Source organism: Aplidium turbinatum, chromosome 18 (assembly GCF_918807975.1).
Source record: "Aplidium turbinatum chromosome 18, kaAplTurb1.1, whole genome shotgun sequence".
NCBI classification, from domain to species: Eukaryota; Metazoa; Chordata; class Ascidiacea; order Aplousobranchia; family Polyclinidae; genus Aplidium; species Aplidium turbinatum.
In genome coordinates, this window is record NC_137489.1 from 8,988,011 (window position 1) to 9,015,519 (window position 27,509).

At 37.1% G+C, this 27,509-nt stretch overlaps 1 protein-coding gene across 1 annotated transcript; it reads right to left on the reverse strand.

Annotated features, from left to right (window-relative positions):
• Window positions 1–27,509, reverse strand: LOC145787152 (zinc metalloproteinase-disintegrin-like berythractivase). Its single transcript, XM_082598881.1, has 20 exons — window positions 27,385–27,509; window positions 21,588–21,724; window positions 20,622–20,783; window positions 20,454–20,536; window positions 17,773–17,972; window positions 16,679–16,767; window positions 15,430–15,591; window positions 14,910–15,086; window positions 14,290–14,429; window positions 13,615–13,803; window positions 12,500–12,662; window positions 10,578–10,692; window positions 8,579–8,690; window positions 7,778–7,976; window positions 7,213–7,281; window positions 6,505–6,616; window positions 5,952–6,078; window positions 5,471–5,610; window positions 4,624–4,883; window positions 1–4,230 (listed from the first exon to the last, which is right to left on the reverse strand). Exons 1-20 carry the CDS (start codon window positions 27,464–27,466, stop codon window positions 4,069–4,071), a joined length of 2,880 nt encoding a protein of 959 aa, XP_082455007.1. The 5' UTR covers window positions 27,467–27,509; the 3' UTR covers window positions 1–4,068.

The window sequence follows — 27,509 nt, forward strand, 5'->3', positions numbered from 1 at the left end:
TCAGTTAGTGCATATATTATAAAATGTAAGAAAAATGGAAGAAAATTTCAGCAATAACAAGCAATAAGTAATAACATTTCATCTTCTACATCCACGTAACATTAGTTTAACGTAACATAAAATTAGTGTTAAAAACAAACGTTTCTCAATGCAACTTGTCCAGCGAAAACAAAAATATGACTAGCGATAAGCAATGCTGATAAGAATATATCAACTTAAATAATGAGATGGTATTCTTGGGAGTTTTAATACATAGGTTGACTTTATCAACATCAATTAAACGTTTTTTGAGGTTAATGTGAGAGAACATTTTAGGAGCTAGGTTATATTACGTTTTTTTTTTATCTCCACTTGCTCCAGGCACACTTTGCCTGGAGCAAGTGGAAATATAAAAAGAATACAAAAAAAATCAAGAACTTTCATCATCATAATCCATCGTCGGCTTGTTCCCCACTAGTGGGGTTGGCCGATCATTAATGTAAGCCGAACTTTAATGTAACCAAATGTTTTTACAGTAAAATTCGACTAATTCGTCAGTTCGCCTTATTCGTCATATGTTTGTCGATCCGACAGAAGTCGATATAGTTTCGACCTGTTTGCATAGTTCGTCAGTTCTATTAATTCATAACTTTTTTTTATCCCCTTGAGATAATGAATTAGGCGAATTTTATTGTATAAATAAAAGTTGTTTTGATCGGATATTTGGGCAGTATCATGGAAGAAAACACAATAGGCCGAGGTTACTAATTGTCAATCGCGGACAAACGTGCTCGTCTAATTTTTTGCGATCCAAAAGAAATATATATATCGTCATGTACTAAAAACGACTTCACTAAATTGAAAAAGTCGGTCAAGTGATTAACGAATTGCATTAAATGAGAAAATGGTGGAATATATATGTTGTTTTCACAATAACATAAAAATAAGTAACGTCGGTTACATGAAAGCTATCAAACCATGCTCTGTTCAACATCACTAGAATGTTGCTACACATGACTGATATGGTGACGTAAAAACAGAAACAGAACGATATATGTGAGGAAGAAATACAAAATATTATAAAGCATTCAAACGTTTATTACATATACATATCGTAACTGATGACCTCATTTTAATAACTTATGAAAATGCATCATTGACAAATTGGGAAACAATACCTTCACTGCAGAATACATACTTGGAGCATTTAAAATAAATGATACGTGGAATGAACTATTGTTTCTACGATTAATAGTCTAATGCATATTTATATCCTAACAGTACTTGGATTGTTCTCTCATGACCAAATATAACTGGATCTGAAATATACCGTGATATAAAAACGGCATGCTGAACACGTCGACTAGAAATAATTTACACATTCTTTCAAGCACCAACAAACAACCATTCGGTGTTTAAAAACAGTTACTCTTCTGAAGCAGTAAATATTATCAGCATATTTTCAGGGTGCAGTTTAGATTTTTGAACAAAATGAAGAAGTGTTTGCACTTTCGTTCATTGCAAGAGTGAAAACATGATTTTAACAAAAAAAAGTTTTTGTGAACATTAATTTTCACTTGTAAAAAAAAAACAATCGAAGAAATGGTGATCACATGCAACTACACCACGTTTGCAATAAAACACTTAAATACAAAACATTGCGTGTCAGCGGTAGCCAGCTTAACTGTGGTGTTAAATCAAATTCATGTAGCTGTGTAACGTGCCTGTTTGTTAATAGCAACATATAGAATAGACCTAAGCAACTGAGTGTCGAACTCAAAAAGTTGGAAGTCCTTTCAGAGTGTGACAATAACATTCAGGAAACTCTGCTTATGAAATGTTGTAATTCGTTTGTCTTTTGTTCGTTTTACGTAATTTATTCTCCAGCATCTTTAGTTTCAGTACAATGAACGTGTTATTCACATGCTACGTTTGACAAGCTTCTGAAGACCAGTTGGATTTGATTTGCCTTTCAAATACACACATTCATGCACAATCACATAGTCTGGTAAGTTCTTTGTAAAACGTATGGTTTTTGGGATAAATGTTGTAAAATCACGGAGTTTTTACGTTTGTTGTAAGCCTTTTGAAAAGTGTTGGTGTGTCACAAGCTACAAACGGTTGAGAACCACTGCTCCATGCGGTCATTACAAAAGAATGCGCATGAAATATGGATAACTTCAAAAACTATTTGTTAACGAACACACATACAAAGTGACTTATTTGCTATTTCGATAGGCAAGCTGCTATTTAAGACAGTGCTAGAAAACGAGCAGAGCAGTTTTTTTTCCAGCAGCAGCAAAAATTAAAAGCTGAACAACTGTTCCTGCAATAAACAAAAACATCTTTCACTGCGAACTACTTGAGACCTTGCACGTTGAAAGACAAACTAATAAAAATTACACCAACGAAACTCATACCTCAATAACATCTAACTACAAGTTCACATCTGAAGCGCTTTAATTAAACTGCATTGTAGATATTTCTAGGATATTCTCCACCCATTAATCAAGCAAGTGCTTGGCGTTGCATATCAGAAACATAATAATCTTCAGATAGAAGTGCAGGTAGACTATTGACAAAAACAATAGGTCAACGCAGTCGAAGTTTTTTTTAGCAAAGAGAACTCGGGAAGCTAATTTTTACAGGTGATATATGTTTCAATTTAGAAAGCTTTCGTCAATGAGTTAAGTAAAGCTTCAAAAGCAAAAAATCTTTACCCAGCTTACAAAGATTTATCATTTTTACATCATTTCAACTTTTGGTGACGATAAAACGATATCAAAATAGAAAGTTTTGAAAACTTAACTTTTTCCTACACATTCGTTGTGAACTATAGCGATCTACTGTATATACACAGGATTTGACAGCGTGCGCGAACTGGAGATCTGACTTAAGGCCAATGTAATTTTGATTTTGCAATTTAAGCTAAAATTACTTTATACCTCTGTGAAATGATAGTTTTGAGAATTCAAATTGCCAAAGTGTGATCACTGAATCTCAAAACACTCCAAAACTCTTAATAAAACGTTAAAAAAATGACACATTTTCTCTTTTACCAGTGTTGCCAAATATTTTTTGGATTTCCAGCACAAGTGCTAAAATCTACTCCGTTATTTGAATAGTAACAATATCACAGAAGTAACTTAAAATCACACAAAGTATACACAAAGACTATATTTATTAATTAAAACTCAAACTATCAACTTGTACTAGCGATTTTGGCTACTAACAGATTGGTCTTCAGTCTAATTTTCAGCCGAATGTTGTCATGGCCTGGGTATAAAGGTCGCCATGTTGTGAACTTAAAATCCAATTGACGAAAAAGATAGTTTATTTCATCTAATAACGATATATAACAAGCAAGGAACCCTTTGGATACCTGAAGCAATAAACAAAAAGCAACAACAACGAGAACGATCTTCGGAAAAAATGGAAAGGTTGGGAAGCGCATCTTGACGTTGACAGCTCATTCGAAACTGAGCAGATGACGTCATGTCACGAACCGAAACACAAGAACCTAACCTTGTTAAATGCGGCGATCTTGCACACGAAACGCTACTTCATAAACAACACTTCGACTGAAAGCTTACACGATGGTTTCGAAGTCGGCTGAAAGATTGCTTAAAATAAAAGTGGATATTTGTTTGACTGCACGACAGGATTGTTCACGATAGTTGGAAACACCCCAGACGGCATAATCCGTCACTTTTATTGATTCAACGTCTGCAGGCGTTGAATCAATGTAAAATTGGCGGATTTTGCTGTCTGGGACAATGAAGAAACGAGAGCTACAAGTAAACGAAAAAATGGCATATTGTTAATATATAGCATGTTAGTCAAACCAAGGCAGTCACACGACCCAATTCCTGCAAAGTTTCAACCAAAAACTATTGTGCTAGATTGAGGAAATATAGCATCGCGATAAAAAAAAAACACTCCAGTTGTGTTTCAAGACATAATTGTGGTATGGCACTCAAATGGAAAAATCAAGCTCTTCCCTGTTTGGATTCAAAACTGAGCTGTAGGAAAACGTTACAATGCTGAGTGCTTAGGTGTGCGAAAGAAAATAAAAACAAAAAAACGTTTCTATGTTGCAGCATCAAACTTCTTGGCCCGTTGTAAAACTGACGTTGACGAAGGTTCATCTGATTCGGAATCAGTGGTCAACACGGCACTGTAGTAAGGCTGGGACAGAACAGACGATGCTGGCCATTTTGGTGAAGTAGGAGGAGCTCGAACAGAATTATTCTACAAAAATTAAAGCTTTCATGTAACTTATAAAGCACTGACAACACAATGAAAAAAATCTTAAAAGCTGAAAATGCCAGTCGAAGCAGTGAGAACTGTTTCTCGCTGATATGTAATGAAAGGAGTTGTTCAAATATCATGACGCCCTTGGGGGAAGGGCTTGTCAAAATTTGTCGTATTGTGATATAAAATATGAGAACAAAGAACATACTTTAATGTGAAATGGCAGATGGAGATCAACGTAAAGAACTGGCGCCATCTGATAGTTGAACAACTCCTAAATGTTTTTTTCAGCTGAGAATACTACGATAGAACATTCTGTCATAATGACCTTTTATTTCAACAAAGAAATTCTTTACGTCTTTTAGTTGAAAATAATTGAAACCCACAAACCTTTGTTTTATTAGCAGAAGGCGGGGGAGGTGCTGAGCGGGCCGGAGTAGTTGGTTTTGATCTTATGGGAGGTTTTATGAATGGTGATGGCTTCTGTGCATACCCAGGGGACGGTTTGAGCGCGGATGGGGGTGGGGCAGGATATGAGGGCTTGAGGGGTGGTGGTGCCACGGGCCGATACTGTCGATTTGGTGTGACATTCGGTTTCGGAGCAGTAGGAAGGTTGGGTGGTCGGCTTGGTCTCGGTTGGCCGGGGGGCTCTGAAACACATCGTTGATTTAGTAGAAATACCTGTTTATTCCTATCACAATAAAAACCTGTTTATTTCCATTACGGTGTGCACTGACGCAGCCACACTTGTGTAGCAAAAACTCCATAACAAAGTTGTTTTATGAACTTCGTGTGATACACTCTGCTTCTCTCTTTCTACAATAAACACAGTTTGCCAAGTTTTTTTTTTCATTTCATTGAATATCTTCAGAGATTGGATTGGTGTAAAAAGAACCGATTTTGCAAGCTGGGAAGTTGAACTTACTCGATGTTAGAGTCTCGGGAACGATATACGATATTTCAGATGTTGTGCTTGATTTGAAACTTAACAACTTTGTTTAACTATACCCCAGACAGCAAAAGCCGTCAAGTTTTACATTGATTCAAAGTCTGCAGACGTGGAATCAGTGTAAAAATAACAGGTTTTGCTTTCTGGATTTACAAAAGGAAAAAGGACGATGTCTATCAGTCTTTCTAATGCTTAACGAATGCTGCATGATTACAGTTAAAAGTTCACAATTTCTTTTGTTTTGTTATAAAAATGATCATCACTAAAATTTTGATTATTAATATTTACTTGCAACAATTGGAGCTGAATTGATATTACTGAACCCAACATCAGGAACATTGCTTGAAACTCTCGTAGTCGGTCCTCCAACTGCATTTTTGCCCCTGGCAGCTCGCTTGTTTCGGCGTACGGCCTTCAGCCTTTCCTCTCTGAAGACGAGAAACGATTTGGTTAAACAGACTTACTTCAAATATCAGTCACTAATAAATATAGCTTCTTTCAGCAAACAGCAATCGATTTATTTATCAAGAAAATTCTGTGTATTCCAAAAAGTAGAGCAGAGAAACCAGCGTGCAACATTTAACATTATTTTACAGAAATTAATGACTATTCTATCATAAACGAAAGGTTTTCAAAAAATAACACTAAGATTTCGGTGGGGATCTCTACACATTTATATTTTCAACAACACAAAAAACGTACAGTAGTCTTCTTCGTAAAAACCAAGTTAAATAACCACAAATTCATGGATATGCATCATTCTACCAACCTATTTTTCTTCCACTGTCCAATTTCCTTTCTTCCACCGCACCACCGATACCACACGTACGAACCTCCTCCCAGGACGATCGGGAAGACAACAAGGAACATCACCAAGAGCAAGATCACCTGAGTGCCTGTCGATGTTTACAATCATCATCATTCCACTGAGATAAAAACTTAATGGTTTTGCAAACTGGCGAGTAAGGAGTGCTACTCAACACTGTGTGGGCAATAACAAGACAATAAAATATGTCTGAAAATGATTCAATGCTTTTTATGTATCCCTGACATCTACTGCTAACAGTCACTTACAATAGCAAACGTCATTGTAACCCAAGAACATACAATCAACGAAGTCACCAAACAAAAACGATAATTCAAAACAGTTTTCAGCAGTGAGCAGATTACATCCAATCACCGTCAGGTAGAGAATAACTTAAAATATTTGTTTTGCGAAGCTCGGTAGCAAAAAGGGAAATTTGGCAAAAGAAGTTGCCCAAAAGCATTGTTCAGGTAGAATATTACAAACAAAGAAACTTTTTCAACGCAAGTGCACTCACTCATTGCCCCAGAGCTCGCTCCACTGTCCACACTCCCTCCATTTCCCGAGTTCTTGCAATAGGGAGGGGCGTAACCATAATCACAGTGGCAGTGGCCCAGGTTGTTGCATCTCTGCATTGAGGAAATCAAAAGCGTCAATTTGTACTTAACAAACTTTTTATTCGGTTTAAGAAATCAAAATAAGGTGAAAATTTAAGTTTTGTCTGGAAGGTTCTTAACATAAAGTTTTACATACACTGAAAATTTTGTGAAAAGTGAAAATAGAAATTCACATTTAAGAAAACTTGCATGATACTAATTGTAGACAATTCATTGCAGGGATGCAATGGATGTTTTAAAAATACTAAAAATTGCCTAGGTTAGATCTCCGAAAATACTTTGTCAGTTCAAGAATAAATATTAAAATTAATTAAAGAATAATTTAAGTTTTCAAAACATTAGTAATATTGTAACATTTAGCACTTTCCACTTTATGTAATTCATATGTCAATAAACGTTGGGAACAATCATTTAATTTGATGGGATAGCAATGTGGGTTGAGCTTGCGCATTCGGTGAAACAAACTCTTTGAAAAAATATCACAACTCTATGAAGTGTCATTTCTAATAAACAAAGGAGTTTTAAAGATGTTGTTGATACTATTGCCAACGTTGAAAACATGTAACAAATAGAAAGGTAGGGAATTTATACGTGTAACTTTTACATACCCCACGTCCATTACAGGATGATGAGCAAGTTAAATTGGCTGCATACCGACACTCGCCTTTGTAGCATATCTAAACAAAAGTGCGTCTTGTCTGGTAAATCAATTCATCTCTTGCTATAGCATGAAATTGTTGTCAGTTGAAGTCAAAATGCATTTTTATGTTAAATTAAAAGGATGCTAAACAGTGCTGTATAACCAATTTTGTTTTATCCTGTGTTTGTGAGTACGATAAAACACTCTCCATCAAAGCCTTAACCTATAATTATACTGCCATGCATGACAACATGGCAATGCTATAAAGCATGATGCGTCTTTCTAGACAACAAAGTTTTACTCCAGCTTTGGCATAACTTGGAAAATGAGCTTCTTTAAAGAAAACGAAAATGACGCTAAACACGACTAAGCAAATTCAAGTCCAACTTCAATCATCAGCACTCACTTTGAGATTCTGCTTCACCAACCAAAGTTACATTCATTCTGATTCAACCGGTTACAAATAAATGCATTCAGTTTGGTCAACAGTGTAATTCGACTGGTGATTATGAAATAAACAAATTGAAATTTACCTTCCCAGGAGCGCACATCGACCCGCTCCTAACCAAGCCTGGGTCTTGCTCATCAGATGGAGTAATTTCAGAAGGGATTGTCTTGCACTCATATTTTTCACTTCCCAAGGTAACCCTGTTTAAAAACGCTCCTCGGGAACCTCCTATTAATGGTCTACTGCTGCCACCGGAGCACAGTAGTTTGCCGCACTTAACATCCCTGGTAATGAAAGTGTCTTAAATAATCGAGTTGTGAACTGTTGCGGTCAATCAAGCCAAAATTAAGTAAACGTGCATAAAACATGGTTATACAGAACTACAATATCACAATGCTTAGTTTTCTTATTAAAACGTACTTAACTTGCTTTAACTATCGTCAATTGTTTGTTTTGAACTGGCATTATGTTGTGCCATCATGCTGTTTTGTTATGAAAACTTTTTACCAACAATGTCAATTTTAACAGTAAACCAACTTCACAGCAGTTGCGAAGCAATTTGAAATACTGCTACTCCGGAATACTCCATCAAAACATGCAAATACCAAGAAGTACTTTATGAAATAGTTCTAAATGTAACCCAGAGAAAAAAGAATTGAAATATTTAATCGTTTCAGTCCTGTTATTGATCTGTATTTCAAGTTCCAATTTATTTAAATTTCATGCAATGTCATAGTTTTCATATCACAACCTTAATTGAACGCTTCAGTGACAAAAAGGTAGATATTGTGGCAACAACCGACACATGTTCGATAATACAGGCACAACTTCGATATAACATCAGTTTACATTGAGCCAATAGAACTTGGCAAGTGTTCAAACATACCGCTCATGGCATTTGAGAAAACCCGTCCTGGCTGAATTGCGACCGCAGTTGCCGTTTTCATCTCCTAAGTTATTGACCGTCTCGTAGCATACATGTGCACCGCTTGTTGCAGCTGTCAAGATAAAAATGAAAGTTACTACTACTCTCGCCTAGGGATGGGCAAAATAGAATACCGAATATAGAATAACCGGTTGTAGAGTCTAACCGGTTTCAAAATGCATATGAAATCGGATAATTGAAACCGCTTTAACGATCTACTTCGTACTAGTCCGTTTGATCGCAACGAATTCGCTGCAGCGAAAGTAGAATTGTTTATCAATTCAGTGCGATGCGGCGTCGGAAAAACGCACGAGTTTCATTGTTCGCATTAAAGAGATCTTTCTTGTCAAGCGCTTTGTAGTCCTCACAGTCTTGCGGAAGTGTGGTACGAAACAGCTTAATCCGCTTTCAGGATTTTTCTCTATTTCGGTACCACAAACCTAAGTTGTTTCTGGTAGAATACAACAGTCGACTTGCCTTCGCTAAGGGAACGTTCCTTCGAGGGGGAGGGGAGGGTTTATGTTACGTTGGCGTCACATCGGGGGGGAGGGGGTTCAAGCAAAACGTTATGTAACGCTTTCGATTACTGAATGGTAGTTTTTTGTGCTGAATTCGTAGTGAAAAAGCGTTACATGGGGGAGGGGGGAGTCAAAAATTCGGAAAAAAAGCGTTACGTAATATTTGAACGTTCCCTAAGCTACCCAACATTGTGGGCTCCCACTCTCGTATGCAGGGCAACGTCGACCACAGGGTGTGCGAATTAGCGACCCTCCTTGCTGAAGTACGTACGGGGGCTTTGTCTTAGCTCTTTTACTGTACTGCCGCAGAGCAAGGGGGGGGGGGCATTTTTTTTTTAGGGGGGCCAAAAAAATTTAAATGGACAAAATCATTATAATTGTAGCTGTTGCTCGAGAATGTTGGGGTTTTGCCAGGGGGGCAACAATTTTTAGGTGGGGGGGCAACAATTTTTAGGTGGGGGGGCGAGGCCCCCCGGCTGGCTACGGGCCTGTAATACCGTACATGCCAGTACAGTGACATGGACGACTTGTTGAGCTGTGGGATTGAAGATGCTGCTTGCAGTAGTGAAGATGAATCAGCAAATTTGGCTTCCCCTGCTTCAGAAATAGATACATATCTCACGTTGTTGAAAGCATTCACTACATCTCTTCAAAACGCCCTTGTTTGATGGAAAGCAAAACAAAAACCAATTTTCTTGTTTCTGTCAGTTAGTTTCAAAATATTTTTGTGTACCTGCTACATCTGCTTCTTTAGAGAGATGTTTTTCAAGTGCAGGTTTAACTGCCACCAAGTTGAGATCTCGTTTGACTGGTGAAAGTTACACTGCGACAAGCAATTTTTGTGATGTTCATTGTTTTTGTAAAGTCATAAAAATCATTAAAATGTGTCGATGGTAAAAACTGTCAATTATTCTAGAATACATATCTGTATTCTATATTCGGTTTCAGTATTCTAGAATATTCTAGAATAGCTAATTATTCTATTTTGCCCATCCCTACTCTCGCCAGCATCAAATGATAACAGAGTAATAGGCGAATCGGTACGTTGCTTCGCTAGGTAATTAATAAATTATTATTGATAAAGCTCTAAGGCCAGATCAAGAAATTAAACCAAAAGTAGTTATAGCAAAGTGGCAAGATTCGCTGTACAGTATTCAAAAGCATTTTGAAATGTATTGGAGACACAGTCATTCTGAATACTCATTACTCATACACGCCATCCATATAAAAAAATTCTTTTAAGGTGAAAAAGCGAGGTCTATACAGCAGCTGAGTGACAATTCTGAAAGTTATGTGCTGAAGAAGGTTTAATTAAGTTGTGAAGAAACTATTGTTGCAGATGAAAAAACTCTGGAATACTTTTACAAAAGCAAACCATTTTTTCAAAATGACAGATAAATGTACAATGCATAGTAGTGTAAAATGATCAAACGATCACTCACTTGGTCCCCAAATTGTCTGGCATTGCATGTCGTACGATAGACAGACTCCTTCCTGGCAGGTGGCTTCCTCATCACGACATGGCATGCCGTTTTCAAGAAACACATTGCTAGGGCACTGAAAGTTAACAGAAAAAAAAAATAGAAATCCAGCACAGTGATTAAAAAGTTAAAAACATAGAAGCTAGGTTAGGTTACACCAACTCAGCGAATATCTTTTGTAAAGATGCGCCTTGCGCTTGCTTTAGAATAATTGTAATAACTAATATTTAAATTTATACAGAGAATGCTGGAGCGAAATCGTTTTGAAACTTTTTTTTTAATAGAGCGTGGATACCTGGCGATGCGGCGGATGTGTCACTTATTTTAGATTTTCACGACTGTTGCTGTCTGACCGGAACTTTCTAAAAATGAGATTTTTTCCACTTTTTGCTGACTCGTATTGATATAAAAGCCTTTTGTTGCATTCGGGAAGCAGTAAACAAGAAAGAAAAGTAATTAAAAAAAACGTCAAATCAGACTGTTCAGTGAATCAAATTGTGTTTGCTTTTCAGGGGCCACATACTATGCTCTTCGTACGAACATTCCTAAGCCGTTCGTGTTTACATATTTTCTTCGGGAAGTTTTGTGCGACTACTTTAAAACATAAAGATTTTAATTTTAACAAAATGTTTTACTAACAGTCAAAATTTCCCTAAAACAATTCACGAATAAAAAATAAAACACGATTCAAGTGTTTTTGACAAAACAAAATCTAAATCTTCGTGTTCGTCTTTGTAAGTTTTGTTCGTATCTTTGGAGCGCAAAAGTTTTTTACGAATAAAAAAAAACGTCATTTACTAGAAAGTAATTATGACAATTACATTTAAAACAATGATTATTATTGGCCTACTCAAGAACAAGCATGATTATAAATGGCCTACTCAACAAGAATGCTTTCTAAAATTTTGCTAAAACGTATTGCATAAATTTACAGTTCTTTTTTAGCCAGCCTAGCAATCAAACAAGTTATAAATGTCATAAACAATGAAAATGTTCCGAAAACAGCTTTCCGAAAACGCATAGACGTAGTAGCCTGCAGTGGTTACTATTGTTGCTGAAAATTATGAGTTTCCAACTTCCGCTTATTTCTTGTATTTCTACATCGTAATATCTTTCACCAAAAAAATAACAGGGTATAAAGTGCCTTTGCAAATCTAATAAATTTTCTTGCTTTGATATCCTAAAAACTGCAATAGAGAGCAAGCATGCTTGGGTCTAGCTAAACTTTACTTGTAAAAAATCTTCGTGAAAGTTACGAATGGTCTTGCCCAATCGTAAAAATCCACAAAGTTCCTTTCTTACGAAGATTTTCGAAAAATTATGACGTACAAACAAGTCTTCCTAGGGACGCAGATGTCTTCGTAGGTACACAATAATTTTTGTGCGAACAAAAAAATATTCGTACGAACAAAAATATCTTCACACGAATATTCGTAAGTTTTCGTAACGAAGACCATAGTACACCAAATTGCCGAATCACAAATATTCGTGTTCGTACAAAGAGCATAGTATGTGGCCCCTGGTGAATGGTGATGCTAAAACCTATTATGTCATCTGGGGAAAACAAAAAAGACGTTAAAACATTAATTTTAGAAAGTTCCATTCAGGCAGTTACCAAAATTTGAAAAGTCTGCGGAATGTAACAAATCAGGCCGTATCTTTAGGTAGCCATGAATAAAGTAATTTTTAAGACTTAAGTTTCGGCGAAAGTTTAACTTAACATAGAACAGTGCTTCTTGCCTGCAAACAGCATCAATGATAAAACATTGTGTCATACATTGTTATCAATACAAACAATCAGTTGCTAAAAAGACTAAAATAGTTAATATTATGAAAAGTGAGCGCTTAATTTGTGCAAAAGCAAATGCTCTGAAATTTCTTACATCTGGAGAATGACCGGAGCAATATTCTGGTAAATCGCATTGGTTGCCGTCAGTACCTCTGCATTCACTACCAGACGATATGTACCGACACCCACTGCAACACGATCCTCGGTCGCACTGAGCATTAGCTAGCAGCTGGCATGACGTAGCATTGCAGCATTTACTGGAAAAAGTAAGTGATGGTGATAGCTTAATGGTGTAAAAGTGGAAATTTCGGTCAAAAAGCTATGGACAACTGCGGTTTTTTGGAGCTGGCTGTCCACCCAAACTAAGTGTTTGAAAGGTGGGAATAGCTTAATGGTGCAAACAAGAGGGCACCAAAAAGCGCAAATAACGTCGGTCTGAGAAAGCCTCTTTTAAATTCCAACGCTTTTGCGTATTTGAAATTGTAGAAGCTTTGAACAACTAACGTAGGTCCTAGTTACTGTCGTTGGGAGCTCAAAGTTTCTACTTGTAGGTATGTTTTGTGCATAAATTGTTCTAGGAGGAAAGTTGCGCTACAAGTTGATGTCTAAATGCACACAGACTGAGAGTTAAATCATCGTAGACGTAGCTTAATTTTCAAACTGACAAAAAATACCGCTCGTTTAATCTTGTTTGTGAATAAATCAAACACTACCAAGAAGTTAATGATTAAGCCTAATTATGTCAAATTGTTTGTTATTGGAAAAGAGTATTTTCTATTCAGAAAAAAACACGTACAGCAACTTCAAATCAAAAAACAAACACGACCTAAGGTGGAGTAAATCTTAAAAAAGCAAAGTTCTTTCAAAACATTAGAAACGAATTCCAGTGTTTCAACTTGTCGAAATCTTAATACAGGCTTTTTGTAGCAATCAGCACTGTCTCATATGATACAACCCAGATAACAAGTCTTTCACTTTCAATTTGAGCTTGGACATTCAAAAACATCCAGTTGAAAATTTTTATCAAAGGATTTGAATAACGAAGGATTTGAATGACATTTACAAGGCACCAAATGGAATGCATGGTATAGCAGCACTGGACGAAGCTACACTCACCTGGCTTTCCATCATCTGCCCTGAAAGTTGAACAATCCTGTCTCATATGAAAGAATAAGAAGAAAGCGAAAAGTCACAATGCTTCCAATTCACCTTTGACAATTCTCAGGAACGCCGCAATCGCATTCTTCTCCTTCTTCAATGATGTCATTTCCACATTTCGCACCGCCATATATACGCGACCGAGGAGGAACGTTCACCAAGCAGTTTTGTATGCCCAGGCGAGAGCTTTGTTTCAAGTAATCTCGACTGCAGTCACTCCAAGCCCGATTATCAGAAAATCTGAGAAAGAAATGAGTAATGCTTTGCATGTCATATGATGAGATTAAAATGGTGGGTGGAAAGGGAAAAAGAAATTATTATAAATAAAAGCCTACAGTATTTCTAAGGCTCTCAGACCAACATTACGAACGCAAAACAAAATTATTCATTTAAATGTCACTTAGCACTCCACGGATTAGTCCCCTGAACAAGTGAATTGTGTCTGCTTGACGAAACATCGGAATAAAGGGTGATTAGTGATTACCACTTGCAACACATTGTAATAGTTTATTTTACACCAAAAGAGTGTATCATGTTTTTTTTTTAAACTTGTAGGACTGGCACATGCACATAACACCCTTGAGATGGGAGGGAGTGGGAGATTCATCATAGTGCGTTATGATATATAAGTTGGCCAAAAACGCCACGTATGTTAATAGGATACCTGTGAAGGTGATTGTAAAATAAAGCTACAAAATGTGTGGGTGATCTAAACTTGTCACTAACCCAGATCGAGAAGCCATGATGCAATCTGAAGCAGAAGGTGCGGGACACTCACAGTCCGTGGTATCGTGACGCATCCCGAAGTTGTGACCCATTTCATGCGTCACAGTGGCTGCTGTGCTCAATACGTTTCTACTTGTGTCCTGGCAATGTTAAGAAATGGTGTAAAATTTTTGCCCAAATTGCTGAATCATGCAACCAGTAACCACTAACCACGTGTGCATTCGTACTTAACATTGTTTTACATTTACAAACGCATAGGCTTATCTGTGATTTAAAAGTTTTCTTATGGTTGTTCCGAAAAACTAAATTGCGACCATCACAATAAAACTATTGCAGTAGGATGTAATGCATTTGGCCGAGAGTAGTAATTTACTGTGCGTCCGTGATAGCTGTCATGAAATGACAGAGCACTTCCAGCTGATTTCACAATAAAACTGGTTACGCGTTTTCAACATTTCCATCATGTGACATCCGTGACGTCATACATTAAAACGCTGATTGGAAAATGCTTGATTAGGTATTTACAACCATATATATAAGGATAAAAAATTATGAGCAAGCAAGTTAGCAGAAAATTTAAAACATACAAAAACAACAAAATAATAGAATTTCGCATTTACCTGATTCACGCCTCCAGAGCGAAAGCTACACATTGTTCCAACCGATGCCATGCCTATAGTTGTTCCGTCAAAGCTTTTACCAAACAACAAATGAATATTATCAGCGTAAACCCAGGGTGAGGACGGCTGCTCAGTGGCGGCTCGCTGTTGACGGTAATTGAGAAACTGATCCAATGCCTGGCAGTAAAAAAAATGCCGTGAAGTCGCTTGGTCAATGTGACAAGATTGTATATTGTACGTCACAACTAAGCAGTAACATTCAGCACAAACGACGAATAGACGTTGCGGTTTCAAAGAATTTATGAGTGCGAAATAATTGTACAACAAAGCAAGCATTAACAATGTACCTTGCCGTACTAGATGATAATGTACGACGCAAGTCCGGTGGTCCGATTCTAAAGTACACTTTTATTAAACTTTTACAAACAAAATTCCAAAACAAAACTTCGTTCCTAAACTTTTACAAACAAGTTGCATCACAAACCAAGAATGTTCTAACAAAATGTCAAGTTCCACTTACTGTGCTTGCATCGCTGGATATTTCAAACTGATTTCCACGTGACCAAATTTCAACGTCCGATAATACAACTCTAATGCCTAATTTTCGATAAAAGCCGTCAACGTAGTTGGCAAGTTCTATTACGTGGGACCGAATTGCCACTGGGTCGCCAAGTCTTTCAGCCTGAGATGAAAAAATATTAAGTCAGGGACTAAAAATTAAATGTATTAACTTATTAATGCACGGAATCTCATTCGGTACTCGAGAAAGAGGCAGGAAGATAGTGACATTTAAAAATATTTTGTTTCTAGGAGTCTATCGTGTACTTTTATACGGTCGAGCACACACGTACGGTATACCAAATATTAACCTGTCAACCGTGGTTATGTTAAAATATTTCGCATGACAATCTACAAAGGTCGTTTGTGCAATTGCAGCTTTAGTTTTGAGTCATAACTCGGCACAAACCAAACACAAAGAAAATCGAACAAGAAAATGATAGTAGCAGGAAGGAAATCATGTAGGCACGACAGAAAAGCTAGCTTCAGCTTCTTCTGAGAGCAAGCAGAAAGAGTGTAAATGTGGCTAATTTATCAAACTAATAGAGGATTACATGTGACGTTTGGCTTCGATCACCGCAAGCCCGCGCAAGAAACTAAATTAGTCTCGCGCTTGCCTTCACATGATCTCACATTTTTTGTAAGTTACACGTTTCATTTTTTGACTACGTTGAGCAAAAATTCATCAGTTTAGATTGGTTAAGGTAAAGTTGGTCGTTTTTTTTGTTTGTCACTAAAGTTAAAAAAAAAAAAGAAATAAAACAGAAGTTGCACGATAGTTTCTATATACAGGTATTTTCATAGCAAGAAAACTTAATACAAAGAAAATAGAGAAGAACAAGTCCGTTCGCGCACATACACACAAGTTACAACAAGTAATACAGGCATTATAAGTACAAAGGTGACTGACATAAGGCAGGCAGCGTAAACAAAAATCACTTTAAAAGTTGAACTAGATTTCATTTTATGAAAAGATATTTCATAAAAATCCTCACTGGGTCTGAACTTGTGTAGGAACTGATCCACCTTTTTTCAATACTTTATCAGGTACACGTTATATTCTAAATAGGTTGAAATCAACCCTCTCTCAAGGTGTGTTGATTTCAGCATTAATAAAACACAATATCCAACTTTAACATTTACAAAGAAAGCAACCAATAGCTGCCCATATTCATACAGTAAGCTAAAAGACAAAAATCAGTGAAGCTTACGAAAGCATTGTCCACAACGAGCATAAATTCAACAAATTTTCTTTCATTCGAAATGTCGCGTTTCATTCTGATGGCCGCGCCAAAAAGACCTAAAGACAACAGAAAATCAGTCGGCTTTCGATAGAAAGCAAATAGCCTCAGTAGAACTCGGTTAATCCGGATTCGGTTAATCCGGATCTTCGCCTAATCCGGATGAAACTGGAAGTACAAATGAGTTAGGTTTGATAGAACCGTCATCGGTTAATCCGGATCTTCGCCTAATCCGGATGGAATCGCCGGTCAAATCGAATCCGGATTAACCGAGTTCTACTGTATTTTTATTAACGTCTTGACCATAACAAACAGCGGAAGTTGTTCTATTTCACCGGGTTTGCTGACTTTTGAAAACTCAATGGACGTCTGCAAGGACCACTCTCATCCGGTTAAGCAGTCTACTGTGAGATAAAGCTGAGAGAACCTTTGCGTACCATAGCTTTAAAACACAAAAAACAGCTTAACGTAACTGTAATGCAAAATATCAACGTAGGCGACCTTTCAAATCAGGGTTGCTAAACAGAAAATGCATAGGCCTAAACGTTCCATTTTTTGATGACACAATCTTCAAACCATTGTTAAAATTTCGTCATTAAGAATTGTAACAGGACTTTATGAACACTCTGTACAATTATTTTAGTGGGATTAACATAGTGCTGCAAATACATACAGTAATACGACTGTACACTAAGTTGTAAATTATTTTGTACATAAAACAAGAACATTTTAGATTAGCAAGTAAGTGTACAACGATAGTTTGCTACATGATTCAATTTTGGTAAAGTCCTTCAAACTCAGCACATTTTACATAGAAAAAAAATTCAAAATCAGCGTTTTCAAATCAATAGATAAACCTACTACTGACAATTAAGATCAGTCACGACGAATAAATTAGAAACTCTACTGGAATAGGTCATCGGAGTACGACCGCCAAAGGCAGTTATGCTTCTGTCACACGTAGAACGATCACGAAAACAAAAACACTGCTCTAAACGCGACACAATGGATTCGGCTTCACGATGACATCACACGAAAAACATTTAACGTTTTTGCATTGGTACCTGCTGCATCTTGGTGCAAGTTGTTGACGAATGAGTGAAGGTCAGATGGAGAATCTTGTTGTCCACAAGTGCCATTTGGTTTGTCACTTATAACATCTTTTGAACGATAAATAACGTGCGGAACATGTTGGTAGCGTTGCGTGGTTGTGTTGAGCAATGGTTCAAAGATGAGAAAGTCGTCGGGGAGAATGATGCAACCTCTGAAAAAAGTAAAAAAAATAGACATGAAAAATCACTTGCACTTTGCTTTCGTTTTTCTCTTTCCATGTTACTGCGGAAGTTGGCAAAGTGTGATACTTTTTTTTAACAACAAGCGAGATAAGTCAATACCTGAAATGTTTAAAAATAAATTGTAAAAATAAAGCCTTGAATGTTTTCTTTGTTATTAAAATTTTTCTGACTTGGATAGAAAATAAAAATGCAACTCATCCAACAAAGAAGTCACAGACGGCCGACAGTTAAACGTCGGGAAACAAAGTGAAAAAATAGAAAACTAAAACAAGCGAGATGTCTCACTTTAAGAAAACGTTTTACCCGGTAGGTTATATAAGCAAGGTACACCACAATTTTGATTTTTGTGTAGCTGCAGGGTGGCCAGACATTGGTAGATGTGGGAGGCAACGTCTGTGCTTCCGCTAGCCTTGTAGCTTCGTCGTACGAACGAAAGTTTGCGGTTTTAATTGTATAGTCACTTCAAGCGACAATTGATTCTTATTTATTGATGGTTTGTAAAATACGCAAATGACGCTTCACCGTTTCACCAATCAATCAATCACGTTTCACCGCATTCTTCACCAGTATAGGACTGGGTAACCGCAATAAAAACCCAATTAACTTTGCGCAAGTTGGAGAAAGCGCGATCAATTCGATCACTTAGTCACTGCGGAAACACTATGATTGCCAATTACTGCTTGGGCGGGCAGTCGTGTTAACACTTCCAAGGTCAATAGAAAGTCATTATGTAGGATCATCAAAACAAGCACGGTACATTGTTGCATGCATGGCAGCGACGTGCTGTATGTACGAAATCACCAACAAACCTTTCTCAAAACTTTGACGTAAATTGTCAACATATTCAATATATTCTTAGTATGCTCAATCCTATTGTGTTGTTGTGCCATGCCTGTCGTGAGTGTGGTGTAAGAAAGCAGGGTCTGCTACTATTCGGTGAGTTCGATTCGGTGAGTCCGATTCGGTGAGTTCCTAACCTCTAACCCTACCCCCTAACCCTAAAACGGCAATGATAATTAGGCTACGATACCCAATAATTAAAAAAAAAATTGGAAAAATCCCCCGTTAAGGGATCGGACTCACCGAAACGGGCCATTCCGAAGAAAGCAAACTCTCAAACTATATGTACTAATGAAAAGCAAAGCTAATGACAAGCAAAGCCAACAAATTATACTAATGAAATTGTTGACAAACAACGCAAGATTGATAAGTCAAAAACGTAAAATCACTGTCATTGAATCATAATTGCCCGTCTTTTTAAAGCATTACCTGAAATAATGGTTCGTTGTATTCACAAACACAATGGCGATAGCTGCAATATTGGAAAAAAAATACTCAATGGAAACGTGAGCCACCTAAACCCATCCTCCACAGCGCAACAAATACAATAAAGCACGAAAGAAATGTCAATTGTCATTGCTTACCAACGTTTTCAGTTGTACGTCGTTTTAACGTCAGCAGACAAAAAATAATAACGCTTGTCAGGCGTGTTGACATTTTTTAAAAAGGTGTCGTGTGACAAGGAAGCTGAATCATAAGCTACAAATGACGGAAGTGGTTTACTCGCACAACGCATGTACTCGGTCAACATCGGCTAGTAACCTATTGAGTAATTTTCACAATTCTTTTCCGAGTGCAAATCACGGCAGAATCATGCATGGGGATTTTTTCCATGCAGTCTCGTATGTTAAAAACAAAAAAGCTTGATATTCATTAATTAATTCGCCTGGTAAAAATATGAAATTTTTGACTTTCACACTCCACAGTTGAGCCAACACAAATTGAAATGACCATAGACATTAGACAATTTGAAACGGATAAATCTATGGAGAAATGATGCAGTGTTGCGTAAAATTGGGAAAAAAGCTCACCTTTGCTGTACAGTACACTATAATAAATGTCTGACAATCTCACATCAGAGCAAATTGGATTAAAATGACATAATAAACCAAACTGCTGTAAATCCTAAGGAAGCAAGTAAACTACGTTAAGAACCCCTGACTTGACTGTAATAATAACCAAACGCTAGAATTCCTTCAGGTTTCAAAGAGCTTATTAAATTAATTATAGTTTAGGTGAACAGCAATTTAACAAAGAATAGAGTCAACTTTTAGTTGTTTTTTCTTAGTTTTTTTACGTTTCTTTTCAATCAGAAATTGAGTAATAGAATAAGATCCAATTAGTTCCACACTGACAAAACAAGCAAGAAACTTTATTCGACAATTGACATTTGGAAGCAAGTCAAGATTCCTCTGTGCCCTGGCCTTCTGCATACACCACATATAATATGCATATATTGTTCGTGCATCTTGGAATGCGAGAACGATTTCAACAAAAAAGTGATGTTAAATAACCACTGCAATACTTTACAATATGCTACTTTATATGGCAGCAACATATTTCTAAAAAACACAATTCCAAGCTTAAATTACCTGAACACTGATACTTACTTCAGTCCATGACAAGTGCTCATTATAACTTGGCTGCCCTGAACCCCTCTCACATGGCCTTGATAGTAGCAATGGTTTCGTTCCTGAAAGTATACACCAACAGTGAGCCGAAAATTTAAGTGCAGTTTTACAACTCACTTATAAAAATGTTCTACAACATGGGCTTGCCTGTATTGCTGGCTTGTGAAACTGCAATTTTCCTGTTTCTGAAAATGTTGCCACATTAAATGAGTGAGGTAGCAGCTCTTCATTGATGGAAACATCCAATATAAAAGTTTTGCCTTCGAACTCAATTGTAAAAAATGTCTGTGCAACATGCAAGCCAGGTTTCTGTTGATATAAAATACAGTTAGCAACCACTTTGATATTGTCCAAAGCAAATGTGGGATTGTGGGCTCCGTGTTTTCAAAAAGTATATACTCCAATTCTTAGACTACAATTATACAGTTGAGCGAATTTTGTTATTGTAAATAATTTGAGCACGGTATAATAAAAACTTTATATATACTACATCTTTTTTAATGATTAAATAATTAATTATTAAAGATAGGCTACTACTTTTCACTTCCACTAGGACTAAATGGTAAATTGTGGCACTATTTTACTTCATTGCATAAAAATATTTTAAAAAATTGGGCTTATATATACTATTGAATGGAATTTAGTTTTATAAAGCAGACTTTTAGTTAGACTAAATAAGGCTTAGCAATTAACCAGGCATATTAACTGTGGGCTTAAAATTTAAAACTGCTGTATTTGCATTCACTACATCTACATGTAAATGCTTCATCAAAACAACGGTTTCTAAATTAATTGCATCTTTCTATTGCACCATTGGATCTCTGGGTGTTGCTTGTCATGCCATTGGCACAAAATCCTGCATTCCTCATCTACCTTCAACTATATTTCTAATATTAATATGTTTTTTTCTATTAGTGACTAATAGTGTATCTTCAACATTCTTCATATTATCAAATACAATTTGTATTTTAAAGTTTGAATATAATGCAGTGCTTCACCAGACTTAAACTTGAAGTTAAACTTAGACATGGTCAATAAAACGTACTGGTACTGGTCTAACAGCCTGCACTTGTTATAACATTATTATATAGTAGTACAACATATACTACTTACATTTTGAATTTCTGTAGAGAGGTGTCTCTTTTTTCTTTCATGAAAATAATCCTCATATTGAGAAGGCTTAAACATTTCATATTTTTTTAAAGTGCTCAAGACCGGATGATAAACATTCCTTTCTGATTTTATTGAATCTGCAAAGTACAATTGATAAACACTTGTATTTTGTCTCGATGTGAACATCTGTATATTGTTCCAACATTAGAGAATGTTCTACAATTCAGAAATCAAATCTCACCACTCAGGTACGTGGCCGAACCCGAAAGGCATGCCTGAATGTGGACACGAAGATTAAAGTGTGAGTTGGCATTTTAAGTTGTTGTCAGTCATTCAATAATGGTTTCCAAATATTGACAAGTATTATTTTTGTTGTGATGGTCAAAAATAAAAACCAAACTAGTGTAAAAAATGCTGCAAAAAAGCTAAGGTTGCAAAAAAAATATGCAATTTACATCTGAAAGAAGTATTTAGACACCTCAGTGAAATTAAAAAGTTAGAAACAAGTGTGATCAAAAAACAATGGGTGCATCCATAGGCGTCATTTCAGGGGTGCGAAGGGTGCTTGAGCACCCCAAAATGAAAATCTGAATTAACAACATAAATGCGAGAGCACCCCTGGGTCTTGGTTTGCATACAAAATACACCGATTCAAATGGAAATTTGCATTTTTTGCTTAATTGCTAAATAACGTTTTTTTTCTTTCTTGAAAGTCGTTTCACCAAAGCGCATTATTTTCAGTGTTTTACATTTGTGTGTGGCACGCAGCGCCACTAGGGTGGCCAAAAAAAATTGAAATTTTTTCTTTTTGTTTGCACACCCTCTCATTTGAGGAGGATTCATGAGAAAATGACACTGTGAAAATTTGAAGTGAATCTGACAAGAGGAAGTGCTCTCCCACCGACCTCTAAATTTGCTTTCTTTGTCATAATTCCTTGAATATGTGACGTAATTCTTTTTTGACTTATCTCTACATTGCAGTTGCAGCATTGTGTTAACCATTGTTTTACTCTGAATTTATGATATAATAAGTGTTTTCACATGCAGAAAAACAGAAATAATGCACAAAATAGATCACATTAACAAGCGTTTGGTATGAAATTAAATGCACTAAACTTTAGCGAAAACCGCATAAAAGTACGTTCACCAGTCACGGTCGCAACGCTTCAGGTGACAACACATTACCCAGAAAAAGCAACAAAAATGTTTGTAAAGAGTCAAGCCACTGATTTTATTTAATGGAGCTGTTGGCATGCTGGCTTTTACTTGCACTTGTTGGAAGCAGCTTCTGTGGTGCTCGACCACCTGATAGAGGAGCTGGCGCTGTTGTTCATTTTCCGTAAGGACTTCATTGAAGTCAGTAGCTAATTTGACTGCCCAGTGCCCGCTCTGCACAATCATTGACGACTTTAAGATCATGGCATGCAAGAAATAGCAACCTTTGATTAAATGCCTGTTGCACGACAGTGATAGCTCCAGTGTGGATTCTCGTATTGCTTGATGTCGCGTCAAAACAAAGTGCAGCTAAATGCTCTGCTACAACTTGTGTATGAATTCCACTACTTTTTGGCCCATTAATGATCTCGTTCCAACAAGCAGCTTCTGAATGCCAAGCAGTATCTCAACATGCATACCAGAAACTACAATGGCCAAAGAGTCGCACTTTGTGCCATTGGCATTAGTCAAATGTTTACCATGAAAATGAGCGAAAAGTGGAACTGTTGGTTTAAATTTTTGCCGCACTGCAGCTGCCAGGCTTTCACGTGAGGCGTTTCAAGCATTCATGACAGAGGAATGTGACATTGTCAATTCATTTATATCAATTCCAGCTGCAGCAAGAGCAGGAGTGACGATCATCGTTGCTTGACGACATCTTGACTTGTCGATGTTATAGTTCTGTTCAGTGCTGCATTAAACAGTAAATTCGATAATGCAGCGTTTTGGTAATGGCTGCTCCTACTGGGTTTTCTTTTGTTTTGGTGTTATTTGGATTTACGGTGCAAACAGTGGGTCACTGGAAGAATCTTCATCATCTGCTGATCATTTTCAGATGAGAAAGCAGCAGCACTTGATGGTACTGGATCAATGCGATTTCTGTTGCGTCTCTGTTCATCATCTTTGCGCTTTCTATACTTTGCAGCAGCTTGCCGATGCATTGGGTCCTCTGTTGTCATCAGTATCTGTCATGCACCACATTGGTCTATCAAAAACTGGCAGTCTTCTGGTATTGTTGTGCGGCATTCCCAGTTAGCATGTGCAATATCAAATAATGCACAAGCTCTGGGTGAAGTCAGCTTCTGAGGTCAGCTGGGAAGCTGGATTTCGCCTCCCTTTGTGCTTTGATTCTCCTATATGCTCTTGATGGATGCGCTTTAGTTTGGTAACAACGTGAGTCTTTGCAGTGGTAGCGATATTAGCTTTCACTCACAAAAACTGTACTGCAAGCAAGTGGCAGTGTAACCTGATTGATCTTCATCTCGTAGTAGAGGTGGTGAAGAACCACACCCCATACAGGCAGCTGACATGGCTCCTCAAGAGAGTCAGAGTGGGTGTCCATTTGTTGACTCTCTTGAGGGCCATGTCAGCTGCCTGTATGGGGTGTGGTTCTTCGCCGTCTCTACTACGAGATGAAGGTCAATAAGATTACACTGCCACTTGCGTGCAGTACAGTTGCAGATGAAGTAATATTAACTACTACCATCTATGCCACTTTTTGGTTTGCAGCACCTTCATCAATATCTGCCCCTACAAATGACCTAGCAATGCTACAGCTCACAGAGGATTATAAAGAGGTTGACAATGCAATTTCTCAAGTGGCAGAAAAAAGTTGAGGTTGCGCTTGTGGTACTTCAGTGAGGATCTTGCTGCACTGCCTTTATTCAGTGATAATAACACAGATGTTGAAAAGAAGGCAATCGTTAATGCTCTTAAGAAAGATCCATTTCCCAAAGATGTTCGTCGTGTTGCCCCAAACAAAATTGTCAAGTTTTAACGTCTCTGGCACAGTTTGTAACACAGCGTTCACTTAACCTTTTCGAGTCACTGCTTCTGTCGACACATGGCGTGACCGTGATGATTATAAAGAAGCATGCAAAGTTTGGCGTCATCTCAAAGCCGTCAATGATTGTGCAGAGCGGGCAGTAAAATTAGCTACTGACTTCAATGAAGTCCTGACAAAAAATGAACAACAGCTCCAGCTTCTCCATCAAGTGGTCGAGCACCACAGGAAGCTGCTTCCAACAAGTGCAATAAAGTCAACCAATGGCTTGACTCTTTACAAACATTTCTCTTGCAATTTCTGGGCAATGTGTTGTCACCTGAAGCGTTGCGATCGTGACTGGTGAACGTACTTTTATGCGGTTTTCGCTAAAGTTTAGTGCATTTAATTTCATACCAAACGCTTGTTAATGTGATCTATTTTGCGTATTATTTCTGTTTTTCTGCATGTGGAAACACTTATTATATCATAAATTCAGAGTAAAACAATGGTTAACACAAAAATGCTGCAACTGCAATGTAGAGATAAGTCAAAAAAGAATTACGTCACATATTCAAAAAATTTTGACAAATTATGCCAAAGAAAGCAAACTTTGAGGTCGGTGGGAGAGCACTTCCTCTTGTTGGATTCACTTCAAATTTTCACAGTGTCATTTTTTCATGAATCCTCCTAAAATGAGAGGGTGTGCAAACAAAAATAAAAAATTTCAATTTTTTTTGGCCACCCTAAGCGCCACACATATCAAAGGCAGACATGATTGTACTATTGCGTAACAATTAAGCACAAACACGCGCACTGCGTCAAGAAGTGCCGTTCGAGAGAAAACAATTTGTCTGGCTCGAAGAAAATTGCTGTTTTCTACTCAAACGTCTACAAAAACATTCTGCAAACGGCGTCAGATGCAATCGTTAGCCGTTTCCCTTGTTCATCATACCGAATGGCAGACTTGCTACGAGAGCTGCTAGAGAATCCCACAATGAAAGAAGCCGATGTTACGAAAGTAAGCCAATTTTATGATGGTGATTGGGAACGCAAGGATTTGCTGCGTGAACGCAAACAGTGGTTCGCTTGTTGCAAACGTGACGGTGATGTTGTGACAGTGAATACTCTACGTCAGAAATTCATTGCACAGCCGTCAATGGTCGATATAATGCCAAATATATATGCAGCTTTGGTAACTTACATTGTTATGCCGACTTCTTCCTGTGAAGCCGAACGTTCCTTTTCGTTATTACGGCGCTTGAAGACCTACCTTCGCAGCACTCAAACGCAACAACGACTGAACAATTTGGCCGTTATAGGTAGGGTAGTCATCGCGAATTGGCGGAGAAATTAAACATGGAAGAACTTGTCACGGAGTTTGTTTCCAAGACAACGACCCGCAGAAACAAATTTGGATGTAATTAATTTATAGCAAGCCGCATTATAAGGCAGACGTGAACAAATTAAAGTCGAATATATTTCAATATTCAATGTAAGATCACTTTCGCCTCGCATGTAATACTTGTTTTCATTTCTATCTGATCGTTTGACACACCGCTGCAGTCTATTCGATTACACATACGACAAAATTATCTTTTATGTTGATTCGACGTTTCATGACGTAGGCTAAACATGGTTGAATTTACTATTAGATTGAGTCATTTGTTTTAACATTTTCCATCGGTCAGGTTTTCAATTGATTAGCCTATATTGACAATTTTCATAAGATAACTTAGAGTTAGAGCACCCCTAATTTCGACAAATTTTTAAAAAAAATTACGCCAATGGGTGCATCCATTACAAAACAACAACTAAAAACTTCCTAGTTGCTTGCCTAACAGCCAGACAAGGCTACTGAGAGTAGACCTGAGGTTTTGGTGTAAATATTTGCACGCTTCAAGTGAACTCACTTTTAAGTGAGTGTTCTGGCAAAGCTGTTTGTACTGGAGTGTATTTTTTCTCGCTTAAGTGTCAGTAAGCAGCACTAAGTACGATTATCATAAATAAACAAAAAGTTAAGCTTAATTAAGCAACAAACAGTCGTGGGCAACACTAAAAGGTGGAAATACGGAAACGCGAAAATAAGCCGAAATAACTTTAGAATTAAAACAGTCATAGTATTTAATGATCTCACAATTGCTTCTAAATAATATCTTTCAATGATATTTCAGCATAAGAAAATGTTTGGTATTGAGTTGTGACTAAAAATCGCATTTCTGCCTTTTTCCTCTTTCAATAAATTCCATTAAATTTCGAAAATTACTCCAATAACTGTGGAATTAAAACAGTCAAAGTATTTAATGACCTCACAATTGCTTCTAAACAATATCTTTCAGTGATATTGTAACATAAAAGTAGGTTTTGTGGTGACTTGTGGCTAAATATCGCATTTCCGCCTTTTTCATTTCAATAAATTCCATTAAATTTCGAAATTTACTCCAATAACTGTGGAATTAAAACAGTCAAAGTATTTAATGACCTCACAATTGCTTCTGAACAATATCTTTCAATGATATTTCAACATGAAAGTAGGTTCGGTGGTGAGCTGTTGTTAAAAATCGCATTTCCGCCTTTTTCCATGTTGCAACATTTCATTCTTTCATGATGAAGTTATCGCTATGTTAAACAATATGGACGCCAAGATCGTATTTCCGCGTTTTCTACATCGGCATTAAATCGCTACTTCTGCTGACAATACGCCATTTCACGACCGGCTTATTTCCGAGCTTCTGCATTTCCACCTTTTAGTGTTGCCGAACAGTCGTCGTGTAAATGCGCCTTCAAAAATTGAATATTTTGAATTTACAAGGTACTCACCAAAACTACTAAATTCCTGGAATGACAAACTTTCCCATATCATGGCACACACAATAATAATTCCAAGATAACTATACTTCATTTTTATGAGCTAACCGTGCTCACAATTTTACAGTAAAATTTTG